The sequence below is a fragment of the Mustela nivalis genome (genome assembly GCF_964662115.1).
Source record: "Mustela nivalis genome assembly, chromosome: 20".
Classification (NCBI taxonomy): domain Eukaryota; kingdom Metazoa; phylum Chordata; class Mammalia; order Carnivora; family Mustelidae; genus Mustela; species Mustela nivalis.
Window position 1 is genome coordinate 25,699,679 of NC_139039.1, and position 27,588 is coordinate 25,727,266.

Sequence of the window (27,588 nt, forward strand, 5' to 3'; positions counted from 1 at the left end):
GGGTGCAAGCCATTTTCTTCAATCAAGCCTCCAGTGAGAGCCCCATTTTCACTCTTGCTTGTGAGGTGCCTGCTGGTGGGAAGCCTGGGATTTTGAGGGGATTTGTTGGTGTGAGTTTGCTTCTCAGTTTTCTCCCATCAGACTTGGGAGGGAGCGTCTCGGTATTTATCTGGATGCTTTGAGGCTGCCCAAACTGTATCGCCGTTGTTTTCTTTCATTCTCTTTATCCTTGTTAGGATCTTTATGCCTTAAAATATTGATGATGACAACAACAAAACCTTTTCATGTTTTTATGAGAGGTTTTGGAACAGAGTGGATTGAGATGTGTCACATGTAGGGACGCCTGAGTGGCTCAGTTGGTTAAGCATCAGACTCATGATTTCGGCTCAGGTCATGATCTCAGGGTCCTGGGATCCAGCCCCAAGGTGGGCTCCACAGTCAGTATGGTATCTGCTGGATATTCTCTCCCTTGCACTGGCATATATGCACTCTCTCTCTCTCTGTCTCTCTCAAATAAGTAAATAAATCCTTTAAAAATGTAAGTGTAACTTGCCATCTTGAAACAATAAAATGTGATAATCCATGCAAAGTTTGGATCACGGTCCCCTGGCTGATGCTGTCCGCTGCTATTTTTACGAGCAGGCTTACTCTCTTACATCTGACTGCTTGGTCTCTTTTCTGGCAAGTCTTTCTCCTTGCCCTGTCTAAGCATAGATATCTCCTAAGATTCTAATCTCTGAAGCTGAAACTCACCTGATTTCAATTCAGATGGTGCTCAAATATAGACATCATCACCTGTCTCTTCCCTATAGACTCCTTTTCCAACCATCAGTGTAACCCTGACACTAGGGAACCTTGCATGCCTGATGCTGGGCTCCTTACATATCCATACAATCAGGTCTTCTCCTCTGAACATCTCTTTTTCTTTCTTTCTGGAATCGGCATCGCCAGATCCTTGACGCCTTGAAAACCTGGCTGTTAGTTCAAATGCCTTATTTTCCCTTAACCTCTACATCCAATCGTTGACCAAATTATGTAGCTTCCCCTTTGGAAATGGTTTTCATTTCCATGCCCTTTTTTCATTGCTTGTCCAGTGGGGGGGAAAATCTACATCACTTAAATCTCCTTCACTAACTGTTAAAGATTTCTTTCTAAACAGCAATTCTTTTTAAGATTTTATTTATTTATTTGTTAGAGAGAGAGAGAGAGAGCGCGCACGAGCACAGGCAGACAGAGTGGTAGGCAGAGGCAGAGGGAGAAGCAGGCTCCCCATAGAAGCAAGGAGCCCGATGTGGGACTCTATCCCAGGACACTGGGATCATGACCTGAGCCGAAGGCAGCCGCTTAACCATCTGAGCCACCCAGGTGTCCCTAAACAGCAATTCTTAATAATGACTAAATGAACTAAGTCCTCAGCCTCACCTCCTCACATGTAAGATTTCTCCACATTCCAGACAAGTTAGACTATGGTAGACATTAAAAAGCGTTAAATTTAGCATTTGACCTTTGATTGTTTATAAGCGACTCTCCAAAAGGCCAGAGCATTGCTAATTTATTATTTTCCTGAAGCACAAATTCAAGTTACGTATGCTACGAAGTTGGTGATAGGAAAAGTCACTTAATTATAAGAGTGGCTTGCCAACTGCCCCACAGCCACACCTCGCTCTGGCTTTGTCATCTTCTACGTGTCCTCAACTTCGTCAGCAAGTTTCGTTCAAGTTCTGAAGGGATCGGCTATATTTTTCTACTGTACTGTCTCCCTGCAGGAAAAGTCCTGTACTAGAAGCATTTGTGATTTTTGTTTTACAGATAGAACTCTTGGCACCAGGGGTTACTCTCCTTGCTTATCCTTGAGAATGCCCAAGGCTTTCTGGTTTCCGGAGCCCTGCTTACACCATTCCCTATCCTAGTGATTCATTATATATATATATGTATATATATATATGTATGTATATATCTATGGCTTAAAAAGATAATCATTAATTCCCTCACAAGAGTGCTTACAGTTTGGTCAGGATTCTGACACAAAGGCTTATCTCTGCTCTGTGTAACGTTAGCTGGGGTGGCTCAGCACAGAGTCTTGACGTTCAAGATGGTGCACGGCGTAAGGCTGTTTGCTGGCTCTGGCCTGCTGCAGGCAGCTCCGATGAAGCCCTGTGTGGTGGGGTCTGGGGAGATGGGTAGGGCTTGAATTTCTTCCATGTGGGCCTCTCCAGGTGGCTGCTTGGGATTTCTCATTACATGAACACCGGGTTCCAAGAGGGAGGAAGCAAGAGTTGCCAGAAATCTTTAATGCCTGGGCTCAGAATTCCCAAAAGGTCATTTCCTCCACACTCTACTCGTCCAAGCAGAAAAGGGCCCAGCTCAGACTCACGGGAAGGGCATGTAAGCTACAACTCTTGATGGGAAGAGTGGCATGTGTGTACAAAAAGGTGAAATTGGGGGGCATGGGCATGTTTCAAGCCTAGCTACCGCCGTTCACCATATGGCCACAATACACATGCTTCCCATATGAAAAATACACTTATCTCCTCTCCTAAGATATGAAAATATCCATCCCATTATATGTCAGTTCATAGTCTAGACGTGGGTGAGCAAACCACAGCATGAAGGCCAACCCATGGACACGTCCACAACCTGTGGACCATTTTTGTACGACTCCTGTGATAAGAATGGTTTTATATGTTTACAGGGCTATAAAAAACAAAACCGAGAATAAGTGAGAACAATCACAGGTGACCTGCAAAGCCTCAAAGACTTACTATCTGGCCCTATCCAGAAAAAGTTTGCGAACGCCTGGTCTAGGACACCAGCTTCTAAATGGGGGTCCAACGGCAGATGTGGTTCCTTGGGTGTCATTCTTGACTATGGCTCCTCAGACATTGACCCTCTTGATTGAAGACCAGTGAGCTAAAGAGACACAGTATCTGTCTCACACACCCAACATCTAATGATAAGGTAGGGACCGAAAACCTGTAATAGACACTCCCATTCAAAAAAGGGGAAAAAACAAGAGGGACATGGAAAGTGATTCATAGCAATTCTGAAATCCCACTGGTCAAATGACATCACTTCCTCTTTTTTTTTTTTTTAAGATTTTTTGGGTATTTACTTATTTTATGTAGACAGAAAGACAGTGAGCAGGGAGAGGAGGAGAGAGGGAGAGAGAGGGACAAGCAGACTCCGCACTGAGTGTAGAGCCTGATGCAGGACTCGATCTCATGACCTTAAGATCACAGCCCAGAGCCGAAACCAAGAGTTGGATGCTTAACCGACTGAGCCAGCTAGGTACCCTCAGATCGGTTCCTTAATTTGGCCTACTCCTTCTCTTTGAAAATGATTCTCAGGGGCTTTTTGTACCATCTTTTTTTTTTTTTTTAAAGATTTTATTCATTTATTTGAGAGAGAAAGCACACAGGCCGATGGAGAGGGAGAATCGAGCTCCCCACTGAGCAAGGAGCCCAATGTGGGGCTCGCTTCCAGGACTCTGGGATCGTGACCTGAGTCAAAGGCAGAGGCTTAACCAAGTGAGCCACCCAGGTGCCCCTTTCCACTCCATCTTAAGTCATCTCCCCTTTTGGAAACAGCCCATAACTGCAGATAAGTCAGCCCGCTTCCTGCCTGTGAATATGACGCTCTGGAGGCTTCTTTTCGGTATGCACAAGCTCTACTTCAGTGCGAGCTAGCAGAGATCCTTACAAGCCATGTGTTTCCTATGCTTCAGGTTATAATCACCTCCCTTGGGCAAAAGCCACCCCTTTCTGAGGGAGGCCTTCTCTATGTTGGGCCAGTGTGTGAGAATGCTGTGGGCAACACCAAGTAGATTCTGAGCAGTCCTGCTATTGAAAGGATCTAGGAGTTACCGTGTTAAATAAATTTTTCAGAGCTATCAATTTATCTATGGCTGCAATGACAAGTTACCCAGATGAAATGGCTTAAAACACCAATCTGTTATGACCCCACAGTTCCTGTTGTTTAGAAATCTAAGGCTTGGCTTAGCTGGGTCCCTCTGCCTCAAGGTTTCTCAAACGTGGCAGCCAAGGTGTCCGTTGTGGGTGTGCTCTTGTTTTAGTCAGCTCAGGCTACCATAACAAAATACCCCAGTTCTGGAGTTTGGGAAGTCCAAGCTCAAGGAGCCGGCCAGTTCGGTGAGGGGCTTCTTCCTGGCGCGTAGATGGCCACATGCTCACTCTATCCCAACCTCGCAGGGCAGAGAGCAGAAGCCCTGAGGTCTCTTTATCTCTTGTAAGGGCTCTAATCCCACCCCAGGGGCTCCGCCCTCATGACCCCATCTAAACCTAATTACCTCCCAAAGGCCCTAATACCATCACACGGCGAGTTAGGGCTTCCTAATATGAATTACGGCAGGGAGGGTTGGGGAATACCAACATTCAGGCCATAACGGGTCTCATCTAAGGCCACACTTAGGGAAGACCCACTTCCAAGCTTGCTCATGTAGTTGTTGGCAGGATTCGGTCCCTTGTGGGTTGTTGGACTGAGAGCGCCATGTCTCCTTGCTGGTGCTTGGATGAAAGCCACCCTTCTCATCACACGGGCCTCTCAGAGGGCTACTGGCATCACGGTAGCTAGCTTCCATCAGCGGCAGCAAGTGGCAGCGCAACGAGAGCGTGTGTAAAAAGGGAGTCAGGTCTCCCTTAGTCTAATCTTGGAAGTGATATCCATCACTCTTGCCAGACTCTATTCATGAAAAGTAAGTCGCTGGGTCCCGCTCACACTCGCAGGGAGAGGATGACACAGGGCTTGAGTAGCAGGAAGTAGGGATCGTTGGGGGCCATGGTGGAGACTGTCTACACAGGGTCTTCTCGCTGGACCCTTGTCTTGAACTTCACCTAAGGCCATATTTTCCCCAGAGCACTCTGGATTTGACCTTGGGCCTGAAGCCATATCTTATTTTGAGGGTTTGGTCTTCTGGAGAAGCTGGGAATGAGTTTTATTTCAAACCCAGCAGGTCTCGGCTTCTTTATGTTTCCTCTAAATTCAGATAAAAAACGAACAGTTCCCTTTTCTTTTTTTGCTCCTCTCATGTCTCTTGTACTATATCATAAACATCTCAAAGAAATTCTTCAAACTTTTTTTTTTTTTTTTAAGATTTTACTTATTTATTTGGGAGAGTGAGAGAGAGGGAGAGAGAGAGAGCGAGCACACATGGGGTTAGGGGCAGAGAGAGAGAAGCAGGCTCTCCACTGAGGAGGGAGCCTGATGTGGGGCTTGATCCCAGGAATCCAGGATCATGACCTGAGCTGAAGGTAAACGCTTAACCCACTGAGCCACCCAGGTGCCCCTTCTTCAACTTTTTTAACATCTATCCAAATAGCTCCTTAGCCAGGTCCACGTGTTCGTTAGGCATCTTTTCTCTCTTTTGTGTGAACCGCAAGCTAGTTTAGCTAATCATTTTTCCAATAGCTAAGTGTATGGACTCCCCCTCTCTCCAACCTCTACTAACAATATTTAGTGCCCCTGAGTAATGCCTGTTGCTGGAAGGACTCCTCAGTATCCTTCCTGCTTCCATCCTCTGCCTGGTCCCAAAGCCACTGCCCCATGTTCTAGGTTTCTATACCCCGGGACCTCACCTCTAGGCATGCAATTACGTTTCAGTTCTCAATGGCTGTACAAGAAAACACCCTACAACTTAGTGTTTTAAAACAACAGCATTCACTTTCTTGCTAACAATTTTGCAGTTTGGGCACGACTCCGAAGACAGCTCACGTCTTTTCCGTGTGGCGTCAGCTGGGGCGGCTGAACCAGGACCAGAGTATCTGCTTCCAAGAGGACGCACTCGAAAGGCTGGCAATTGGTACCAGCTGTCTGCCAGGAGCTCCGAGGGAGCTGTGAGCCCGGGACCTGACTCCCTTCCACGTGGGCCTCTCCACGTGGCTGCATGCATTAGTCTCCACAAGTGATTAGAGAGAAATGATTGCATCTCCCAACTATGTAGGAGGTAAAAATCAAGAGGATGTTGCACAACGACGTGCGTGTATTTCACACGACTGAAATGTGCGCTGTGGAGTGGCATATACAGTGTTGTGTTTTTTTAAAAAGTCACAAATCAGGGGAAGATGATGATGGCCCGGAGGAGGGTGGGGGTGAAGGGAGAGAGATTTCAAGGATGACATAACCCAATAAAACATAGCCTCTGGCCTCCAGAACTTTCTGGGTCAAGCAGAGGATGCAGAAGTGTGAACAGATATTCAGAACCCCATGTGGTAGATACTGTAGCTTTCTGCTGCTGTGTTAGCACAGGTACAAAATCCCTGCCATGCAAACTGTCTCAAAAAATCTTTAATGTCTGCAGTTCCCAGAGACAAACATTGAAGACGTAATGATCCGTTTGGATTTCTTAAAGCAAACCTCAGAATGAACACTGCCAGAGAAACAGAGATAAGTCCTAAAGCTACAGGTGCATCCAATATTCCCCTTTCCATCTGGCATGTAACCTTGCAGGCTGGAAGCAATGTGGTAAAGTGGTGGGCAAGGGAGAAAGCAGGTGTTTCGTGGCCATTAGCCCTATTTTTCTAGGATATGAAATCCCTTTGTTGTCTTGGACCTCGTGGTGTGTCTGGAAGCTACTCAGGGCTACTGAGTGAGATCTCACTTTTGAAACGTTCTTTAGAGTAATCAACAGGCCATAAGGATCATTTATATCCTGAATGATGTTTTTCCTCTCACTTAGGCTTCATAAACAGCTAAAGTCTATTTACAGATTTTCGGGGGGGGGGGTGTTAGTAATATGTGACCCTATTTTCTTCCAAGTCAGTCTACACCATTCTTCTTGGAAAGGACAGGAAACAGGAGTCCCTCTTTTCATGGTGTATCACCCCATCCCCACAGGCTTTTCTGAAAACACCTTGAATTTCATGCTCACCACTGATAGGCCTCCCTGCTGTGTTGTTAACTGCCTGATGCATCAGACGACTCGTTGAGTGCTGTGATTTTATTTTTTATTTTTGAAATCTCAACAGCTGTCTCATTCTGAGCAAGCTCTCTATCTAGGTAGGGTCTCCCCCTGCAAAATAGTGACTATAGACCACTACCATGAGTCTGCCTAGTTCCCTTGTGGTGGCTCTCAATGCTGAGACACGTCTAACTCAGTCCCTCCTGCAGGGTCTTGGAAGGATCTGATGTCATTCAAGACTGAAAATCAATATCTGATAAGACTTAATGTGTTCATTCAGTCAAACACAACCACTGAGTGCCTACTATGTGTCAAGCATTGTCTAGATGCTGGGAACACAACAATGACCGATCAGACAAAGATCCTCTCATAGCTCCGATTTTCATTTTTTTATCCCAGAGGTTTTTGACTTTTAACAATGGACAAAAGTGCTGGCTTGGCTGAAAGACAAGGAATCAGGTTCTACGCTTGGAAGGAAGCCAGATTTCCCTGGCTGGGGTCGCAGCCGCATCCTGGAATCAGACATCTTCCACCTACTCATAAGTGGCGTCCGACTGCAACCATCAATGACTAGATCAATTGTCATTTTTCTTGGGCCTTTGCCAGGCTCCAGCAAAACAGTATCTTTCTGTGGAGTATTTCAGTACCCGGCAAGGGCCAAGGAGAGCAGAGTGCGGGCAGCATTGGTGGCGTGGGGGCCCAAGCCCACCACTCAGCCATTGCTCAGGAAGACACTGCCCCCTCGTGGCTCCTTCTGTAACTCAGGGAGTGGAAAGGGCTGTGTCCAGGTTTCCAGATTAATTGTGGCCCTTGCCTTTTCTAAACTTCAGTTGCAAGTTCAACAGATTCTTGGCTTATTTTCATCCAGGATACACTTTTTTTCTCCCCCATAGAGAGACAGGACATCATGACAGCAATTAAATCTATTTACCAAAATCCTCAGACTCCCCCCACCCCCTCACGCCAAGGAAAAACCCAATAGGTGAATGGAAGTTATCACCCAACCCCCACACAACGCTCTTGACGCAAGTATTTTGTTGCTTCCTGCGACTTGAACCAGGATCCCTGATCACGGTGCCGAGGAGTTGTTTTGGGAATCCTGTCTCTGCAGCACCAGCTCAAACTCCCGAAAAGCAGGAGCTTTATCTTCATCCCCACCCCCATCCCACTCCCAGGAGCACTTAAACCATTATAGGGTGAAGAATGTCTGGGGGACGGGGAGCAGAGAGAGATAAACAGTGAAGCAAGCAAATAAACAAACATTGTGATTGGTGCTGTGAAGAAAGGAACAGCGTGCTGTGGGAGAGAATTCCTGGGCGTGGGAAGTGAGGGAGAACCTACTGATACATGCAGTTTTAAATTTATGTGTTTATGATACCGGGATGGAGAAGCTCCCTACGCCCCCCGGAAAAATGGAAATTTCCTTAATAATAACACTAGCTTCCAAGTTCTTGCAAACCTAACTGGGCAGGCATGGGTGCTGCATGCTATAGGTCCACCGACCTGTCATCTCCTTTAATTGCAACCCCCTGGGAGGTAACTCTAACTACTCCCATTTCACAGGTGAGGAAACAAAACCACGCAGTCCTCCCGAGTTGGCGCATAAACAAGGCGTTGTGTGCTGACCTCCCAGAATGCTGAGCCCTCTTCCTTCTCTAAGCCGCTTTGACCCTCTGAAGATCATCCGTGTTGGTCTCCAGTTCGGCTCCCTGGGAGGAGCAGTCACTTAGCCAACAAGTATTTATTGAGTGCCTACTGTATACCAGGTAGCGTATTTAAATAGCAGCGGGGTTATAATGATAAAGAGGGCACAGTGTTCTCTTGCGGGAATGCTCTCCCTGAAGAGTAAGGGAGGCAGCCAGGTAAACAAATAATTCCAGGACGGTCTGATGAGGTGAGAGGAGCCCGAGCAGGGCGGCCCGTGAAGCCTAGAAGGGAGCCAAGGCCGGTGCGGGGAGGCTGGGAGGTTTGGGAGGGACCCGGCTGCGCCCGGACGTCGCTCGTTCTCTCGCATCCTGTCATCTCGAGCTGCCCACTAGGAAGGGAGGAAATAGGTCTGAGCCGGTCCTGAGAAGGAGGGGCAGGCGCGGGGACAGGGGTGCGAATCCCCGCGGGAAGCAGGCCCCCCGCAGTAGCCCGTCACGCTTGCCGGGCGTCGCGCTGGCTCCCCGAGGCCCCGCTCCGAGCTGGCGCGCACCGCCACGCGAGTCCGCCAACTCCCCACCCGCCCGGCCGCCGGGGCCCCCACGGGCCGAGGAAACCGGAGGACCCGGCCTCTCTCCCTCCCGCGCCTCGGCCCTCGCCCTCCGACCTACCGCCGAGTCGGGGGGCTGGGGTCGGCCGCTTCCGCCTGCGGCCCGCGGCCCCTCCCCGGCGCGCGCCATCCGGCCGCGGGGCAGCCCCTCCTCCCGCGGGGGGCTTCTCCGTCCCGCGTCCCGTCCCTCCGGGCTGCAGCCGGCAGCCCACGTCTAGGGAGGGCGGAGGGAGGAGGAGGAGGAGGAGGAGGAGGAGCGGGAGGAGAGAGGGGAGGGAGGAGAGCGAGAGAAAGGGAGCCGCTTGGATCCCGTACTTCCCAGAGCCTGCCTGGAGCGCGCACTCAGCGGCTCTCCGGGTCCCCGTGTCCCAGCCGCGGCCCGCGCCCCGCACCGCCGCCTCCCTGGGTCTGGGCACCCCTCGCCCCCTCCCTCCGGCCCCCGCCAGGCTCGGGCAGCGGCCGCCCCCAGCCCCCGCTCGGCCACATCCCCAACTCTCCGGGCTCCCTCCTGGGACGCGCGCCCTCGCCCCATCCTTTCTTCCTTCCTTCCTTCCCTCGCGCCCGCCCTCCCTCTCCAGGTCTCCCTCCCGGGGCCCGATTGTCTCCGTCCCCTGCCCAGCCGGCCCGCGCCGCGCCCTGCCCGGAGTCTCCCTCGCACTTCCTGGGTCGCCCGGCGCCGCAGTCTCGCCTCGCCCCGGGAGCCCGAGCCGCCGCTGGCCCCGGCTCCAGCCCCCGCAGCCCGCGGCGCCCGCCCGAGGGAGCCCCGGCGCCCGGGGAAGGGAAAAGTGGGCGAGCGCGCCCTCGCCCAGCCCCGCGCCCCAGCCCTGCCCGGCGAGGAAGGACCGGGAAGATGAACAACGGCGGCAAAGCCGAGAAGGAGAACACCCCGAACGAGGCGAACCTTCAGGAGGAAGAGGTACTGCGGGGCTCGCAGCGGCGGGGGTACGGCCCGGGGCGCCGGCCGCGGGCTTCCTCCCGCGTGCGGGCCGGCCGGCGGGGCGCGGGCGCCGACCCCGGGGCGCCGCACTCCGGGGTTTGGGAAATGCCCTCGCCGCGAGGCACAGCCCCACACTGTGGCCCCGGAAAGCGGGGGGGGGGGGCTCTTCCGAGAGCGTGTTTTTGTGGGTTCCTAAAATTGCGTAACTTTGAGGACTTTTCGGAGACTTTTGTAAGTATAATGCTCAGCTTTGTTTGCGTGGGATTTTAAAAGCGGAATCGAGAGCTGACTCCTGGGTGACCTCCGTTTATGGGGACCCGGAGGGTCAGGGCTTAATTCTGCGACGGGGGCCGGAGGTTGTGGGGCGTGTGTGTGTGTGTGTGTGTGTGTGTGTGTGTGCGCGCGCGCGCTCGGGGTGGGGAGAGAACTCGGGGAAAGTTCTCGTGAAAAGACACCTTCGGTTCCCTGCCCCCTCCCTTGCAGTGTTAAAAAGTTCTTGGTGAAATATCTTCCCAGCCGAGGCATTTTGGATTAATAGATAACTCATCGGCTGCATTCTTTTCTGATGAGTCAAAAGACCCCGAATGTGGGTGATTAGGTTTTGTCAATTTAGGGGTGATGCGGGGGGGGGGGCGTGGGGGGAGCCGAAGAAAAGAGTTCAGAAGTTTACAGTTGACCAAGCGATCGTCTGGACTGTTTTAATGGGACTTTGACTTCTGAGCGTAAATTTTAGGTGGTGTGTCCGTAACAACGTTAAAAATGTTGCGGCGGGCGGCGGCGCCTTCCGTAGGTAGAAACAAAATTTAACCTTGGATGGGAACTCCTGAACAGACGTTTCAGAATTTTGTAGTTTGGCTATTTGTGGTGTCCTTTTAAAATGGCTTTGTTCCTGCAGGTACGTTACCCGGAGTCCAAGAAACCATAACTTTTTTCGCCTGCTTCTTTTAGGATCCCACATAGCTGGGATCTTAAACATTCTGAAAAGAACTTGAGTGTAGGTGCAGGAAAGTACGCATCTAGATAGGACCTGTAATGTATTCTTAGAGGTCTGGCGTTCCACTGTATACACTTAGCAGGATGGCAAACTGATTGCAAGTCGGTTAGGGTGTTGAGATTATTATGGAGATCATGTATTGCGTGCAAACTGAGATTCTGAGAGTGAAACCGAACGTTGGGGAGGACTTATTTGGTTCTTGTAAGTCTTCGGCACTTGGTCCACTTGTGGAAAAAAAAGAACTATTTAATGAAGATAGAGGGACCTAGGACCATGCATGCAAATCAATGCAAAACACTAGATTTTACTCTTAGGTTGTATGGGGCAACCCACCTGAATCGCAGTAAGCTGAAAATTTGCTTTCACACCTGAGGGTAATTGCGCTTTTTATTACAAACTATTATTTTGAAAAGCGTTATTTACATGCTAGTTCTTTGGGGCTACTGAGGGTCCTCCCTTTTCAGAGGGAAGGAGACCTGAATTGCAAGTTCCACTTTTTTTCTCGACTCTTAACTGGCTGCTTTGCTATTTATTTTCCCTGCCCTTGAAATAAAATTTTAAAAATGACAAGTGTGCTTCTCTAAGGAGTTGCTATATTTAACTAATTCACCTAAACACACCAATTGCTTCAGAAACCTTTCTGTTTCACTTAGATGGGCAGTCTGTTTATTTCTAAGGGTAGGAATGTATTGTGTGAAACCCTCTTTCTCTGCTCCCCCAGCTGAGAGCTCTTTGTAAATGGAAAAAGTTAATCAGGCAGACCCAAAGGCTTTTTTTTTTTTTTTTTTCTCTTGATCGGTAGCAAAAGAGGTTTAAGTGTTCAAAACCATAACCTACTTAACTTGAGAAAATTAAGTAGAGAAAAAATCCCATTTCTTTGACTTAACCCATCTCTGCCTCATGTGGCCAGGACTGGGGTGTTGTGTTGTTGGTCCTGTTGGTGGGGTGCCTTAATGTGTGAGGTTGTGTACCAGCAGAATCATAGGTGAGCTTACTTCCTGCCTCTCAACCTGCTCTGTTGTCCTGACCACGTTCCTTTTCAGGAGGCAATGGCATGTGGCTCTATGATGGGTCAGCAGTTTTGGCGAGACAGTTATTTTAAAACTCAGTGGACAGTTAAGATTTTAGAGCCCAGGTCATATGAGGTGGAGTCTATAAAGACAGATACCATGAAGAGAAAGGGATTAAAATGTTAAACATTCAGGAAAAGAAAGGAAATAGACTTTGAGTGATCCAGGTAATTTTGCACTAATTCCCTGTTTTGAGTTTGTTTTGTTTTTGATAAACTCCGCACCCCCCCCAACCTTGAAAGCCACAAGTAAAATAAATATGGTATTTGGGGAGTCCCATTAATGTGCTCAGCATTATACAAAAACCACCACCCTGGACCCTTTCCCTGCCCACCCAGCGATCAGCAATTTGTTCTCAAACACATTTAAAAGTCTTGACTGAGGACTTCAGTAAACAGAACACACACATATAAAATGTATATACACATAATGACAAGAGGGGAAAAATGTGTTTTGTTGTTGTTTCTGGTGGCCATTGAGCTGACTTGGAAAAGCAAGGCCAATCATCATCAAGAGAAAATAGTTTATTTCCTAGAACATCAGGGCAATTTAGGCTCTCTCTACCACTTCAGAGAATCCAAGGGTTGTTTTTTTTTTTCCCCCCCTCTCTATTTTTTAAATGAGTTCCTTTTCTCTTCCAGTACATTTTAGCCCTGTAGGAGAGATTTTAAAGCTTACTCTGAAATAATTGATACTGAGACACTTACTTAGTTCCAACTGTATAGACTGAACAGCCCAGGGTTTAGGAGAATTTCTGTAGCTTTTTGAGGTTGGAAGTTTGAAACCTTGGACAGGACATAGACTTCTGCTTTGGATCGTATTCAAAGCTTTGAGGGAAAATTCTGAAGATTTGGCTAGCTGTAGAAGAGATAATACATCTGGCTTCCTGTGTTCTGTATATGTGTGTTTGTCTACAACATGCCCCCCCCCCCTTTAAAAAGATTTTATTTACTTATTTGAGAGAGATCACAAGTAGGTGGAGAGGCAGGCAGAGAGAGAGGAGGAGGAAGCAGGCTCCCTGCTAAGCAGAGAGCCTGATGTGGGGTTTGATCCCAGGACCCTGGGATCATGACCTGAGCCGAAGGCAGAGGCTTTAACCCATTGAGCCATCCAGGCGCCCCTTGCAACATTGCCCTTCAAAGAGAAGCCGTTTTCAAAATCTTTAACTGGGATCTGAGATTTATAGGGCTTATGTATAGGGCATTAGATAATTTCTTACATCATTTTACAGTTGATAAAACCCTAGAATTTTCTATCTTGACTTTGGACCAGGCAATATTCTCTTTAAACACCTTTGGCAGTTTGACCTGGACCAGACTTCATTAAAATCAGTAGATCTGCATAGAAACAGACTCTGGTTGTCTTGTTGAGTTTTATGTATCGAGACTTTTTTTCTACCTGGTAGTAGAGAGAAATTTGTTTTTGGTCACTTAATTATCCAAAAAAAAAAAATTAAATCAGATAAATATGTAATTTGGTTTTGCTTTTACTTTTATTCGGGTCCTTGAGCATTTTTCAGGCTGGTCACAAACATTTTCTAAAAGGTGGTTTATTGGAGTGGTAAATAGCGATTTTTCCTTAAACTGATGTGCACTTTCTTGTACTTAAAACTCAAAAAGCAAAAACTTGGCATTGTTGGGATATTGACTGAAAAGATGTTTGGCAGATGTTGGGCAGGAATCGTGTAAAGTTGGTTCTTCACAAGCCAGTACAAATCTTTACCTCACTTTCCTTTTAAAGTGCTTAGTGGGGCGCCTGGCTGGCTCTGTCAGTAGAGCACGTGACTCTTGATCTCCGGGTCATGAGTTTGAGCCCCTGGTTGGGTGTAGAGCTTACTTAAACTTAAAAGAAAAAAAAATAAAAAGGTTGCTTTGCAATCTTGCCCAAATATTGGGGTCATGAAGAAAATTGTTTTCTCCGGGGCTTCTGGGTGGCTCAATGGGTTAGGGCCTCTGCCTTCGGCCCTGGTCATGATCTCGGGGTCCTGGGATCGAGCCCCGTGTCGGGCTCTCTGCTCGGCGGGGAGCCTACTTCCTCCTCTCTCTCTCTGCTTCTCTGCCTATTTGTGATCTGTCAAATGAACAAATAAAATATTAAAAAAAAAAAATTGTTTTCTCCAATTGGTCCCCAGAAAGGGTCAGTTTGTGGCAACCTCGGGCTTTCAGATGGGCATGAAACTAATCTACATTATGACTTGGGCAACATACAGAATCATAATAGTTCTATACAGTTTTGACTATGTCTGGAGGCTCTTACTGCAAGTCAGATTTAATGCAGCAAAACCTATTTCAGCCTTCGAATAGGCTTTGGGGATCCTTTTAAAAGGAAAGCACAGTGTTGACTTCCTACTCAGATGCTTAAGAAGCCTGCAGATAGGGCATGCGCTTTTGGGCTGTTTTTCCAGGAGTGGTTTTAAAATTTCCCTCATAAATCCTTGAGCTCCGGTGCAGTCTTTGTGTCCCATGGCATTTTGTTTGTTGGGTGGATGGTTTGATAGGGTGCATGTTCTTTCCCAGAGTTGCTTTTGTCCGGTATTTGTGGGTTTGTATTAATTTGTGCTTCAAGGACAGAATTCGGGGTGGGTGATGGGGCAAGTAAGTGATCGCAGGTACATCGCAAGGTGACGCAAGCCAGTGCGGCTTTATGGAGGACTTGGGCGTTTATGTGGCAAAATCTGTTCATGAATTAGTTACTTTCTAAAAATTTTTTTTAAAATTTTTTATATGAATTAGTTACTTCTGATAGTGAATGTTCATAAAGACTCTTTAGTGTCTTACCCAGGGAGGTCGCTAAGTAAATCATGCTTATAATTTGTGAAGGAGAAGAGCAGCCACGAAAAGCCATGCTTTTAAAGGATGTATGTGTATATGCATACATTTATTTTTGTTCTTGTTGGCGCAAAGTAGCTGCAATGCGTTCTTACTGTTCTAGAGGCCAGAAATCTGGAATTGAAGTGTCTGCATTGCCTCATGCCCTCTGAAGGCTGTATGGGAGAATCAGACTTTTTCTTCCCAGCTTCTGACAACATTTTAATTGAGGGCATAATGGTTAGTGTTATGACGTTAAAGAAAACAGATGTAAAAGTTCTGTGTGATGCCAGTTCTTTAAAAAAAAAAAAAACCCGAATAGGGAAAAAAAAAAAGAACAAATATAATAAAAATGATTAGATTTTTACTTTCTAATGCTTTTCTATGCTTTCTGAATTTTCTTAAAATGAACATGTGAACAAAAACGTCCAAAACCACCAGACAAACCCAACTGTCTTTTTGAGTATTCCATGAAATTTCTTTGCCGTATCTGTAGATGTCACAAAACCATTGGTTTGGTCCTGCTTCCTTTTGCTCACAAGCCTTGCTGCGGAAGCGGGCCCCTTCGGTTCCTCGGAGCCCTTCTCTAATACCGATCTCACCCATTCCTCCCATTCCTTCTCTCCGGCTCGTTTCCGGGACCGTTAGCTGCTCACTGTGTTCTAACAGGTTTCTCAGTGCATCCTTGTAGCATACCACTCGGTCCTCTGATGGGTCCTGTAGCACTGATCTGGTCTCTGGACAAGAGAGTCCAAACTGGACAGTCGTCCTTGCCCTCCTGTACCCCCACGCTCTGTAAACCATTCGCTTCAACCATCTTTTCCCTCTTGATCTAGCTTGAGCTGCTTTCAAGGCAGGAGCTGAGTTTCAGCCTACACTGTGCAGCTTTCCGTCACCCAAAGGTTCCATCCCAAAGAGATGACTGTCCTCAGAATTCTGGTAGCAGTGCTTTGCTCTCTCCAAGTCCTGGATCATTATTACCTTCTTTTATGTATTTTTTTTTTTTTTTTAAAGATTGATGCCACCTTGTCACCGTATTCCCAATATTCAACTCCCACCCAAACACACTACTCCAACACCAGGTGGATACCGCATACACTTATTTATATGTATGCATACAATTCTTTATAAATGCGTAATCTGAAACAGGCGATCCCTTTACGGGAAGGGCTGGTGAGGATGACTCGGTTCACCGGATCAGCTGGGAAATCACCTCCCTCCACCTGCCACCCGCAGCCTCCACTTGCGTGGGCCGGGGGCCTCTGATCCCCACGGCACGCCCGCTTCTCAGGTGCATCGTTTGGTCTTCACCTCTAGCATTTAGTCGGTGCCGTGGAACTCCGTGTGACCTTTCGGACACGGGCTTCTGGAAGCTTTGGCGAGGTGGAAGAGGACGGCGCTCCCTGTGTTCCCAAACAAGCCTGCTCTGTATGACAGCCACTTTGGAATGTTTGTGTTCAGTTTCATTTGGCACCTTAGTGTCTGCCTGGGGGAAGGGGAGAGGGAATGCAAATGTTCCCCCACCCCCCTCCCCGAACTGGGCTTGCTTTGGTCAGAGAAAAAACCGAGGAAGGAATGAGGGAATGACCCTTAACAGCTGGAGCAGAAGGGGCTGCTGGGCTCCGTGGGCTGGAGGCCAGATGCGACGGGGTATTTAAATTGATGCTGTGATGGGCGGATGTTCTCCTGTGATGGGGATGCCTTCCTTGATGTGTGGGGAAGTCTGGGCTTAGGACTCCTTGCACTCCTATCCCTATCTTTTTTTTTTTTTTAAAGAAAGATTTTGTTTATTTATTTGAAAGAGCGAGAGAGAACGAGAGAGAGCATGAGAGGAGAGAGGTCAGCAGGAGAAGCAGACTCTCCACTGAGCAGGGAGCCTGATGTGGGACTCCGTCCTGGGACTCCAGGATCATGACCTGAGCTGAAGGCAGATGCTTAACCCACTGAGCCACCCAGGCGCCCCTCCCATCACAGTTCTGGGAGAATATTGCAAACTATTTCCGTGCATCATTGCGGGGTGGGGGGGCATGGTTGCATAGATTTGGGGCTCATCGCTGAAGTTGGTGCCTGGCTCGCTGTTTTTGTGATAGAGGAAGAAATACTGGGATATTTGACCCAGGGTGGTTCTCCAAAGTCTTTTTCATCTGTTCACTCCAGAAGTAATGATGGCTAACTTCTGAGTATTTACTTCTGGTTATGTACGGGGTACTGGGCACTTTATGCACAAACTCCATTATTTTATCCCCGCAGTAAGCTGAGGGTGGTGATGAGCTTGCTTGGAGTGCAAGCTGGTGTGCCTGGGGGGTGGGGGCTGTGGGTGCTATTGCTGCAGGCTCTGCGTGCGAGGCTGGGGTGCGGACGGCCGGGTGAGCAGGTGGGTTGATGCAGGGGCTCAAGGGTGTCAGTGTTGGGAACACATCACTGCGAGGATGGGAGGGTGAAGGCCTCGTGTCAAAGAGCTGACATTCGAGTAAAGGTTCTCCGTGAAGATTCTGCCAGATGAGGAAGAGGTTAAGACTGTGCGGGGGAGGATTGGCCTGTGTGGAGACCCAGGCTTGAGAGAAGTTGGGGGGACAGCAAGCCAGGCATGGCAGGAGAGGAGGGGAAGTTGAGGGCAAGGCTGGGGAGCGACCCTGGTGGGGGAGAAGGCGGAGCAGTAGCCTTTCATGCCCGGGGATCGGACTCCACTCTGTGGTTGGATGTGCCCTGCCATGCAGCTGAGACCTGGCACTCTGGAACCTTCCAGAGGGAAAAGGGATACAGCAGGTTTGGGGAAGAGTTGAGAGAGAAGACGAGGCTGGTCCTGCAAGGATCCTAGTCTCCGAGGAAAGCGGCGGTGACGTGGCCGCAAGTATTCAGGGACCTCAGTCCCTGTCAGCGCAAAGGAGCGATGCGGAGTTGCATTCTGGAAGCTTCTCAGAGTTTCTCCTCTGGATGGCCAGCCAGATGGTGGTCCTGTTCGTAGAAGTAGCAAATTGAGTGGTGGAAAAGGGCAGAGAAGGCCGTGAGGTGGTGAAGGTGGTGGGGTTGGAGATAACCGAGGAGCGATCTGGTCCTGGAAGCAATTTTCAGTACAGTTGAAGCGTGTACGGCCCGTGATTGCGAAGGTGGGAGATGGGAAGGAGCCTGGACAACTGAGGGGCCGTGTGGGACTGCGGTCACCGGGGAGCTTGTGAGAGGGTAGACCGCAAGAGCCAGATACATCCACCTGACACTTGAGGGTAGATAAAAACAAAACCGAAAACTTTGGGGGAAGGGGAATACCTGGAAATGCTCAAAAAAATTGAAACAGGGGCGCCTGGGTGGCTCAGTGGGTTAAAGCCTCTGCCTTCGGCTCAGGTCATGATCCCAGGGTCCTGGGATCGAGCCCTACATCGGGCTCTCTGTTCCGCAGGGAGGCTGCTTCCTCCTCTCTCTCTGCCTGCCTCTCTGCCTGCTTGTGATCTCTGTCTGTCAAATAAATAAATAAAATCTTAAAAAAAGAAAACACAAATTTTTTCAAAACACTTTTTAATTTAGGAACATCAGAATGTCTTCTGTATCCCCTACTGTTTAACCTAATAGCATTCAGTGCGCTGATCCGTTTGAAAGCCTGAGTGTGGGAGAGCAGCTTAGAAAAATCCAGGTGTATATAGTATTTCCCATGCTTTTTTTTTTTTTTTTTTTTTTTTTGGCTTTCATCAATGGTCTCTGGAAATTGTTTTCCTCTATGATTTGCAGTTAATTCTGAAGCTTTTTGCTTATCCTGCTTTTCTTTTTCCAATGCTGTTCCTCTAGCCTGGAAGGGAAAATCAAACTACCCTAAGGTTTTTGTAGATGGGATTGGAAGGTAAAGGGGAAAGATTTAGAGAAATGCTTCTCTCATGGTTTTTAGTTCTTTTTGGACTTAATTGGGTGGGGAGTAAGAGGAGCCTTTTGCCAGACCCCAAACTCTTATTCTTTGGGTCCTCTTTTGCATGGATTCATCTAGTGCTTTCCTAAAAGTTGGGAAAGCTTGCTGCTTACAACTACAAGTCAACCCTTGAGGAAAGAAACAGTCTGGGAATTTAAGAAAAACAACCACCTGCATTTGTATTCCTCATAGGTTCCCCCCCCCCCCCCCCCGCACCCATTATGATGCAGGTTATGTAGAATCCTAGAGGGGGAAACAAGAAAATGGCAGTAATAAATGGCAGTCACGCCGGGAGTGTAGTTCCAACTCCAGGTTTCTCTACGGCTTTGTCACACAAATTTAAAATGCCGCAGGAATGCTGACGCACCCCACCTCCATCCTGGGGGCCCCCAGGATTTTGCAAAGGTTAAGAGAAATCTGGGAGTCTGAGAACTGAGGTGCATCTCCCCAGCCCGATGCACGTCCGTTTTAGACACGGGTTTCTGCTTTCTACTCCTCTTTAGCTCTCGTGGGTCAGTTTTGAAATGCCGTCCCTTTGCTCGTCCTGAATTAATGTCACCATGTAGATCGGCGGATAGGTGGTCAGCATTATCCCAAGAGAAATCCTAGAGATTAAAAACAACAACAAAACCCAAAGCAAAAACAAAACACACCTGCTTTTGCTTGAATCCCCAGGATTGTTTTGTGAGCGTTTCTGTCCTGCCGATCTCTATGGGATGGGCATTTGGGGCCTCCTGAGAGAAGGCATAGCACGGAAAGTGCTACCTTATTACAGAAGTACCAGAATTTCCTTTGTGCTCTGAGGGGAAGTGCTAGGAAAGTGTAATTACTTTCCCCAGCATGTGTGATTTACAGGACTTAAAAATGTGTGAGTTTCCGAAGAGCCATCTCTTTTTAAATACAGTATCCCTTTAGAAGCCAACAGGATGTGTTTGGGGGCTGGTGAGGGTCTCTGTCTCGGACACATGCAGGCACGCGCGCGCGCACACACACACACACACACACACACACACACACACACACACAGAGTCTCTTTTGCTCCCTCTTCCCTCCCTCTGTGTCAGGCACATGCACACACGCTTCTGTCCTGTGCCTGCCCAGGGATGCTGGGTGACAGGAGAGTGAAACCGTTGGGAATTGCTTCTCCTAAAAGTCCTCTGGGCCTTCCTTATCAGCACAAAGAAACCTGCCGTGAGCTGGAGTCCAGAGTTGATTCTGCCCCCCCCCCAACCCCCCAACCCAGTTCCTTCTTTTCCAGGGTCTCCTGGTTGTTTCCCACTACTGAGCAAGGGACTGTTAGATTACTGAGACCATCTTGGTTGCAAAAATCTTTTTCCACCCTGTGTGTTAGAGAATTGGAGAGTTGAAGATCAGGTGCATACCCAAATGTGATTGAACTTGCAAAAGCTTTTCTGGATTTTCTTTTTGCACGTTCCTTAAGCATTTACAGAGCAGTGTCTACTCTGTGTTTGAAAAAAAGTTGCACTTTGACAAACCAAATGAGGTGTGACCATCCCATGGTTTAGGTCGAAGAAAACTGAGGCTCTGAGAGATTAAGCAATTTGTCTGAAGTTTTAGTGCTGATGGGTAAGAGCTTAAAATTTTTCCAGTGGTGCACGAGGTCCATGTGATCAGGGCCCTGCTGTTTTCTGACCTCATCGACCAGGAATCACCACCTCATTCATGCTTCAGCTGTTTGGGCCTTATTTAGGTATCTCCTACTTGCCAAACTTGTTTCTGCCTCAGGGCCTTTGTGTGTGCTTTTGGGTCTGCCTGAAAAATCCTTCCCCCAGATATTTATATGGCAGCCTCATCCTTGTTGTTCCTTCAGATCTCGGTTCAGGTGTTACCCAGAGAGATCTACGATCTCCAGGTTTAGAGTACCCCACATTCCCAAGCACTCTCCTATCCCTCTTTTATTTTCCGGGTCATTCTTACTCACTGACGTTACTTAATGTACTTGTCTTATACTCCTGGAATGTTACTCCCTGGCAGCAGGGACCTCTGTCTTGTTTAAGGCTGTAACCCTCAATGCCTAGAACAATGCCTGGAACTGCCCAATAAATTTGTTAAGTGACTGGAATATGAACCAACCTGTTAAACGTGGGGCCCATGCAAAATGCCACCTTGTCCTAAACTTTCTCCAGCAGTTTTAAATTAAATGTTGATTATCGCTGCCTTCAAGATGATCATTTCTGGATGCCCATTCCCACTTAATTACAGCAGACAGTTAAATCCTCACATAGTTTTGTAAGTCAGAAACTTTATTTTTATTTTTTATTTTTGTAAGTTTTTAATTCCAGCTAGTTAACCTACAGGGTCCTGTCAGTCTCTGAGCCAGACATTTTAGGTGGTACGCGATTAGGTCCTTTGTCTGGGGGGATTGTGGTAGCGGTTTGGCACACATAAGGGAATCCTTGCCTTTGTCCAGTCAGAACGGAAACCTAGCACAAAATTCCGCAGAGCCGGGAGTATGATGTGGGCCGGGCAAGGCGTGATTACGGAGAAGTAGGGCAAGATGAATTGGATTCCTGTTCTGCAGATGTATCTGTGGGGTTGCAAAGGGTTAATGTTAATAACCCAGGTGGAACTGATTTGGAGATAGACTTAGCACTCTCCTTTGATTTAGTCTAGCCCCAAGCTCCGTGCTTTCCACCTCATGCCTACAACAGGCCTAGCTCAGGATAAGGCGGACTTTAGCCAGACCAATCCAGCCTTTAAGCACCTGTACGGGCTGCCACAAAGGAAGCCTGATCTGGGCTCTGTGAACCTTTCTGCAGGAGGCACTTTGCAGTCACCGATTCTACCTGTCAGCCTCACAGGCTCAGACTGTCTTTACTCCTTGTAAAGCAGAGCAGATGACATTTCCGGAGGAAAAACATGTAAGTCGTCATTACCTTGGTCACCAGACTGCCTGTTAATCGAGCATACTAATGTGCTTGTGAACATGCAGGCCGTTGGATTTATCCCCAATTATGGCATCTATGTCCTCGTCCTTGACCTTGAGCAAACTTCTTAAACTTCACTGTCATCCATTGTCCTTTAGTCCTTAGAGACCCTGGTTTATAGACAGTGGTATAGAAGGCCTTTGATCAGTCAACTTCTTGACCAAATCCATACTCTTCATTTTTCCCCCCCTCCCTTTTCCTTGCTGGGGGACCTAGGACAAGTCCTTTAAGCTGCTTGCTTTGACATTTAAGTTCATTTCCTTAACTAAATCGGGAGGATTAGATAGACAATGCCTGCTCGGCAGGAAAAGAATCCTGACTCCACTCCCGTGTTTCTCTGCCTCCTGCCCCTTCCATTTCTGAACCCCGGTAGAGAGGATGCCGCCCTGGTGGCCTGCCAGCCAAGTTCCATCTCGGGTGGAGGGTGGAGGCTGTTGGGAGGGGGGATGGTTTTAAGCCTGAAATTTTGTTTTGCCTTTTTTTTTTTTTAAACGAAGAAAATCAATGCTTCTCCTTGAGAAATGGGTGGGAGTTTCTGGGTGTGAGCTAAGGGCAGGAAATGACCCTCTCTAAACAAAAGGACTCTTTAAGGCCCATCCTGAGTCTTTGTGTTTGGAGAAGGGGTTATGCAGAAAACCTGAGCTGCAAAATTAATCTCTGTTTAGCCATCATGGGGGAGGGGCGGAAGGAGAAGATGCCCTCCCTGCTCGCCCTCCCAAGTGTCCCAGATGGTACCCACTGTGAGTGCCAGAGTGGTTTAAGAATTGGACCTGGAGAGGCTCTTTGGGACAGTAGGATTTCTTACGCCCCCACCCCCACCCCCGCCCAAGGAGGCAAGAAGGATCCAGGTTAGGCAGAATTACATGCTGTGTGGTGTTCATCTTTAATCTGGGCTTCTTGGAAAAACCCATCACCAGCAAAATACAGAGAGACCGAACGAGGCGGGGGAGCTATTTTGTATGATCTAGGTCTCTGTAAGTAAACGTGGGTTTATAAATGAATCCGATTTGAGTTACTGTGTTAACTACTTCTCATTCTTCTAAGTCTATAGGGACGATCCAATAATAGCGAGTGACCTCTGCCTCTGGACTAACAGGGGATTTGTAATCATTTGCTGTGTTAGATAGCGGGCCCATCGGAAGAAATGTCGGGCCTTGCCCCTGCTTTGGAATGCTCCCACACTTTAAAGTGACTGCGCATTATTATCACTATTTGTACAGCGGGAACCTGAATTTATATTGCTAGCGAAGTAGTTCTGTCTTATCAAAATTATTTTGGCTTTACAAATTCTTGCTGACTTGCTGCAGTGAACTTCTCTTTCAGGCACATCATCCCCCACCCCCCCCTTTCGGGAATATAAATCTTCCCACTAATAATTAGAAACACACATTTTGTTGAAAATGGTTTTGTGGTTTACTGAGTTTTCAGAACACTTGAAAACGACAAACATCTTTTCAAAGAACATTGTTGCCTCCCTATTTTCAGGCTTTATAGTGTAACTGTATTTTTAGAAAGGCCTGCTGATGTCTTTGGTGAGCGCTGGTGTGCTGGGGAGAGAGATGGTTCACTTCACGGCACCAGAGTCTTAACAGCATAGAGAAGATTGAAGCTGCTGCCTAGATTCTGGTGTGATTCTGGTGTGAAAGGGCTCTGTTCATGTCCTCAATGTGTTGGAAGACTGTATCTTGAAGTATGCATTGAGCGGCGCAGTATTGTTTGAAAGAGATCCAATCCTTGTAAAACTCCAGGGCTTACAGGGGAGAAATGATTCTCATTGAGAATTTCAGTGTCTGATGTGCTGATAGGTTTCTGAATACATGGACTTTGGAGAAGGGTTACCGTTTGTTGTGGTGGTAATTTACACACGTGGAGATGCATAGGAAGGCTTATATACATTGTACACTTTGCGGTGTGTGTTGGATTTTTAAAGTATCCTGCGTTTTTAAAGTATCCTGCTACTTTCCAGTTATTATCTGTGGCAACATAATTTATTTTTTCAAAGAAAAGACAAAAACACCATTGATCATCTACCCACGACATTCAAGCGGCTTATAACTAGGCAGTGCCTGGCACAGGAATGCTTTGCCTTGAGACGGTTTCTGCGTCAGCCTTGCGGGAAATGGTGAGGAAGACAGAACATTCCCAAACCAGGGTAGCTCACCTAGCTTTTTGTACTTTCGCTGGGGGATGGAGTAGATCTGATTTTACTGGGTGGAGGAGCGCCCAGGAAACTGCTCCCCGTCTTCATGCAGCTCCTGGCAAACCTTGAAGCTAAGTGAACATGTCCTGATCCGGAACGTTTGTCCCTTGTCTCCATGTTCTTGGATGATCAAAGAGAAATGTCTTGCCCTTTGCAAGACCAGCATCTGTCGCCATCTGGTCCCCGTGCACCCAGGCTGCGGACTCTGTATCTTAAAAACAGAAGTCAGTGGGAAGGGGAGCGGGGCGGGGAAAACAAAGCCTCAAAAATGCTTATGGGGCTTGGGAATATTGTGAGTTTCTGATTTTGGCAACTAAACGTTGGCGAAGCTTTAGCTCTGAACTGTCCATTCCTCTCCATTCCGTACGCCCCACAGGCCTTTAATCAACAGGAAAATTGTGCTTGTTTCTGTTGTCAGTCATGGGTCATGATTAAGCGGAGAAATCTTATTGGTATGAGCTTATCCTGAAGGCAACACAAAAAAGTGCCCCCCCCCCACTACTTAAGAAAGGCAGCCCAAGTGGAACTTGGGTGCTCCTCAGTGCAGAGGAGACCCAGGCATTGAAATGCATTTGTGTGACGTGGGTTTTCCCACTCATTCCGGTGCTCTCTGAAATCTCTCCACGAAACTAATGTGCATTGTATTTTGCCAACCGAAATTGTAGTCCTGGGCCTTGGAAAGCCTCTCCTCCCTCCCCATTTCGAATGGGTAACTGTTCAGAGGAACTGTCCCTTCTAGGGATGGGCTAGAGAAAGCATCTTATTCATTGTGGAGTCCTGAGGTGGCTGGCTTTTATGGGAGCTCTAGGATAGTTAATGTGACTTTTTTTTTTGGTGTTGCTGTATTGGACCTTTGTGTACCCACGCCCACGGCACTGGGCCGCGGCTAGCTTCACTGTACCGCAGAGATTTCCTCCTGGGATATTTTTGCTTATTTTAAATCCTATTATATACTTAATTCTACCGGTCATTTCTCCCAACAGTCCTCAAAGGAAGGGTAGTAATGTATTGCTTCTATTTGAGAGATTAAAATAATGCTAATGAATCCACTGGATTTTTAATTTCTTTGATTTTCGGGATTGAAAATCCTTTCTAAGATTCCTAAACCAATTTGTTCACCTAATTGGATCACCTCGTGTCCCAGGTTTCTTTTCACTCTTTCTTCCTGGAGAATAAATTCACCCCCATTCTGCTCCTCCTTTCCCTACCGCCGCTGCTGCTCCACTCAAATGCAGGTAAACAAAAACCCAAACCACCCCCCAACCCCGAACAGTTCGGCAGTTCTTTCCTCTGCAACCACTGTTAACACGTAATATCTTTCCTTTTCTCTCTGTGTCCAAGCACACTCCCTTCTATTTTAACAAAAATGAGATCATACTATAAAAGTGTTTACATTCAGAGTTTTTTTTTTTTTTTGAAACTTCGCATTATGTCATGAACATCTTTGCGTGCCAGTGGATGCATTTTTGCTGCCTCATTTTTAGTTCTTCATACGATGCCGTCCGGATGGGCCTCCATGTGGTCTACCCATCCCTTGCTGCGCGTGGAGCTGGTTTCCGCTTTGTGATCTGGATGCCGTGTCCACTCTGTGTATACCCGCGGTGATTTCCTAAGCTTCAGCTCTTGGAACTGGAATTTCTGGGTCAAAGGGCATGCATTCTTTTTAAGACATTTGATGTTTATTGCCAAATCTCCGAAACACTGTACTAACTCACACTCCCGCCAGGACTATCAGCAGGCTCCTTTTTCCTGCACCCCCAATGGCTGCAGTTTTAGAAATGTTTTTAAAGGTTGCTCCTCTGTGGAGTTTTCCACACTTGCCCTCTGGGATTCATAATTAATATTCCTGTCTGATCCGTACCACACTTGGACGTTACGTATTGACTTAAACAACCAGAAAAAAGCCCCACCCCAGGTCAAGACCTCTCCCGATTGTTTCTTGTACAGCTGTAGGCCTTGAGATATGCTCAGTTTCTGGAGCCGTCCTTCTCAAGTTTAGCGGAACACCGTGAGTTGTACTGATTTTGCAGTCTTCGTGTATTGGGTCCTTGATAGATGTATTTTTTGCTGGCTCTAAATTCAGTAACCGGCAAAGAGGCCAGTACCTGGGGTGTTCTTTGTGCATGTGTAGGGCATCTCCGTGAATCCGATCCAAGAGTTTTAAGGGGAACCAACGACCTGCCGGGTTAAGAACTGAGCTGTAAGATGCATCTCGATTTCAGAGCTGTCCTGTTGTGGAAACCTGGGTCTCAGAACCGGTGGGTACATCCCCATCTCTGCTTTTCTTGACCGTCTTGGACACCCGGTCAGTTTGACATAAGTTTTGGAGGACCGCTAACTAGGACATCTTTGGAAGGAGCGGGTTCTAAAGTTAAAACAGTGCCTTCGATTAGGTGTGGACTGTGCCGTGTGTCGACTAGTGGAAATGTTTTCCTTGCCCTTAAGTTGCGAAGGAGGGCCTGGAGCTCCAGTGCCCGAGTGTGCTCCAGGGTTTCCCCCGTCCGAGTGACAGACCGTGAGGGCACCTCCTCTTCCCCACGGGGGCTGTTTCCCCTGTGGGTGCCCACCGTGTAGCCAGACAGCCACACGCTCTCTGAAGAGGAAACTCAGGTCTCCCTGTGGAGGCAGAGCAGTGCCAGCCCACGAGGCCTCCTTAATTGTTAACAGAACATTCCTGCAGAGCACACACCCTGCACAAAGCCTACACACATGTTCTTCGAGTGTGACTCGAGGAAACGAGCCGATGTAATGGAAACCTCAGCCTTGACTCATCCTGACTCTTACATATGAATGAAATTTGCATCTCATTTAGCTTTAATCTAACAGTCTTTCAGGGTAAATTCCCAGGGAGGTCATATAACTGAATTTGGATGCACATAATGCCCTTCTCAAAGGGGCTGGAAACTCTCTTGCAAATAGGAAACGTGCCTTCTCTTGCTTGAGTCCTTGATTTCAGTTGGCAGCTGGCGAAGGGGTCGGTGAAGGGGAACATTGTTCAGTGGTGAAGAGGTTCAGCTCCCCTGGGGTCCGGTCGTTAGTCCTGGTTGAAGACAGGCCTTGAACCCCGTGTTTTGTTGGCTGTTCAGTGGGGTTACCAAGAAGCACTTTTCCTGCCTACTTCCTTTCCTACTTGGAAAGACCTAGTCAGCCCAGAAAACAATGGGGAAAATAATACTGAGTTCCTATACAAGTTGAAAAGCTGTGTAACACAGGGCTCAGAAAGTCCAAGAGATCAGTGTGGATGACCGTAAAACAAGCTTTGTGGAGAAAAGAGATGAGCCTTAATGAACCGGTAAGATTGAAATAGGTAGAAATGGGCGCTGGGGTAGGAGGGTCCCATCATAAAAGCTTGGAAGTAGGAATGAATGTGGGTGTACTTCTGTGGCAAGGAGAAGCCTTAACTGGCTGTTAACTTTTTTTTTTTTTTAATTTTTCTATTTATTTATCAGAGAGAGAGGGGGAGAGAGCGAGCACAGGCAGACAGAATGGCAGGCAGAGGCAGAGGGAGAAGCAGGCTCCCCGCTGAGCTAGGAGCCCGATGTGGGACTCGATCCCAGGACGCTGGGATCATGA

General features: G+C 47.8%; 1 protein-coding gene and 1 long non-coding RNA gene across 9 annotated transcripts in view; one reads left to right on the forward strand and one right to left on the reverse strand.

Annotated features, from left to right (window-relative positions):
• Window positions 1-8,639: 8,639 nt before the first annotated feature.
• Window positions 8,640-9,367, reverse strand: LOC309855419. Its single transcript, XR_014306790.1, has 2 exons — window positions 9,229-9,367; window positions 8,640-8,948 (listed from the first exon to the last, which is right to left on the reverse strand). It is a non-coding gene; the product is annotated as an uncharacterized lncRNA (long non-coding RNA).
• RBPMS (RNA binding protein, mRNA processing factor) overlaps window positions 9,364-27,588 on the forward strand; it is a 172,134-nt gene continuing 153,909 nt past the window's right edge. For 3 of the 8 annotated variants that reach the window (XM_082715651.1, XM_082715656.1, XM_082715654.1), the window contains exon 1: window positions 9,364-10,083. In XM_082715651.1, coding sequence (XP_082571777.1) covers window positions 10,018-10,083 — 66 coding nt within the window. In that variant the 5' untranslated portion in view covers window positions 9,364-10,017. Of the gene's footprint in view, window positions 10,084-10,848; window positions 10,891-21,710; window positions 21,750-27,588 lie in introns of those variants that run through there. The other 5 variants (XM_082715650.1, XM_082715655.1, XM_082715653.1 and 2 more) reach the window with 3 other exon arrangements.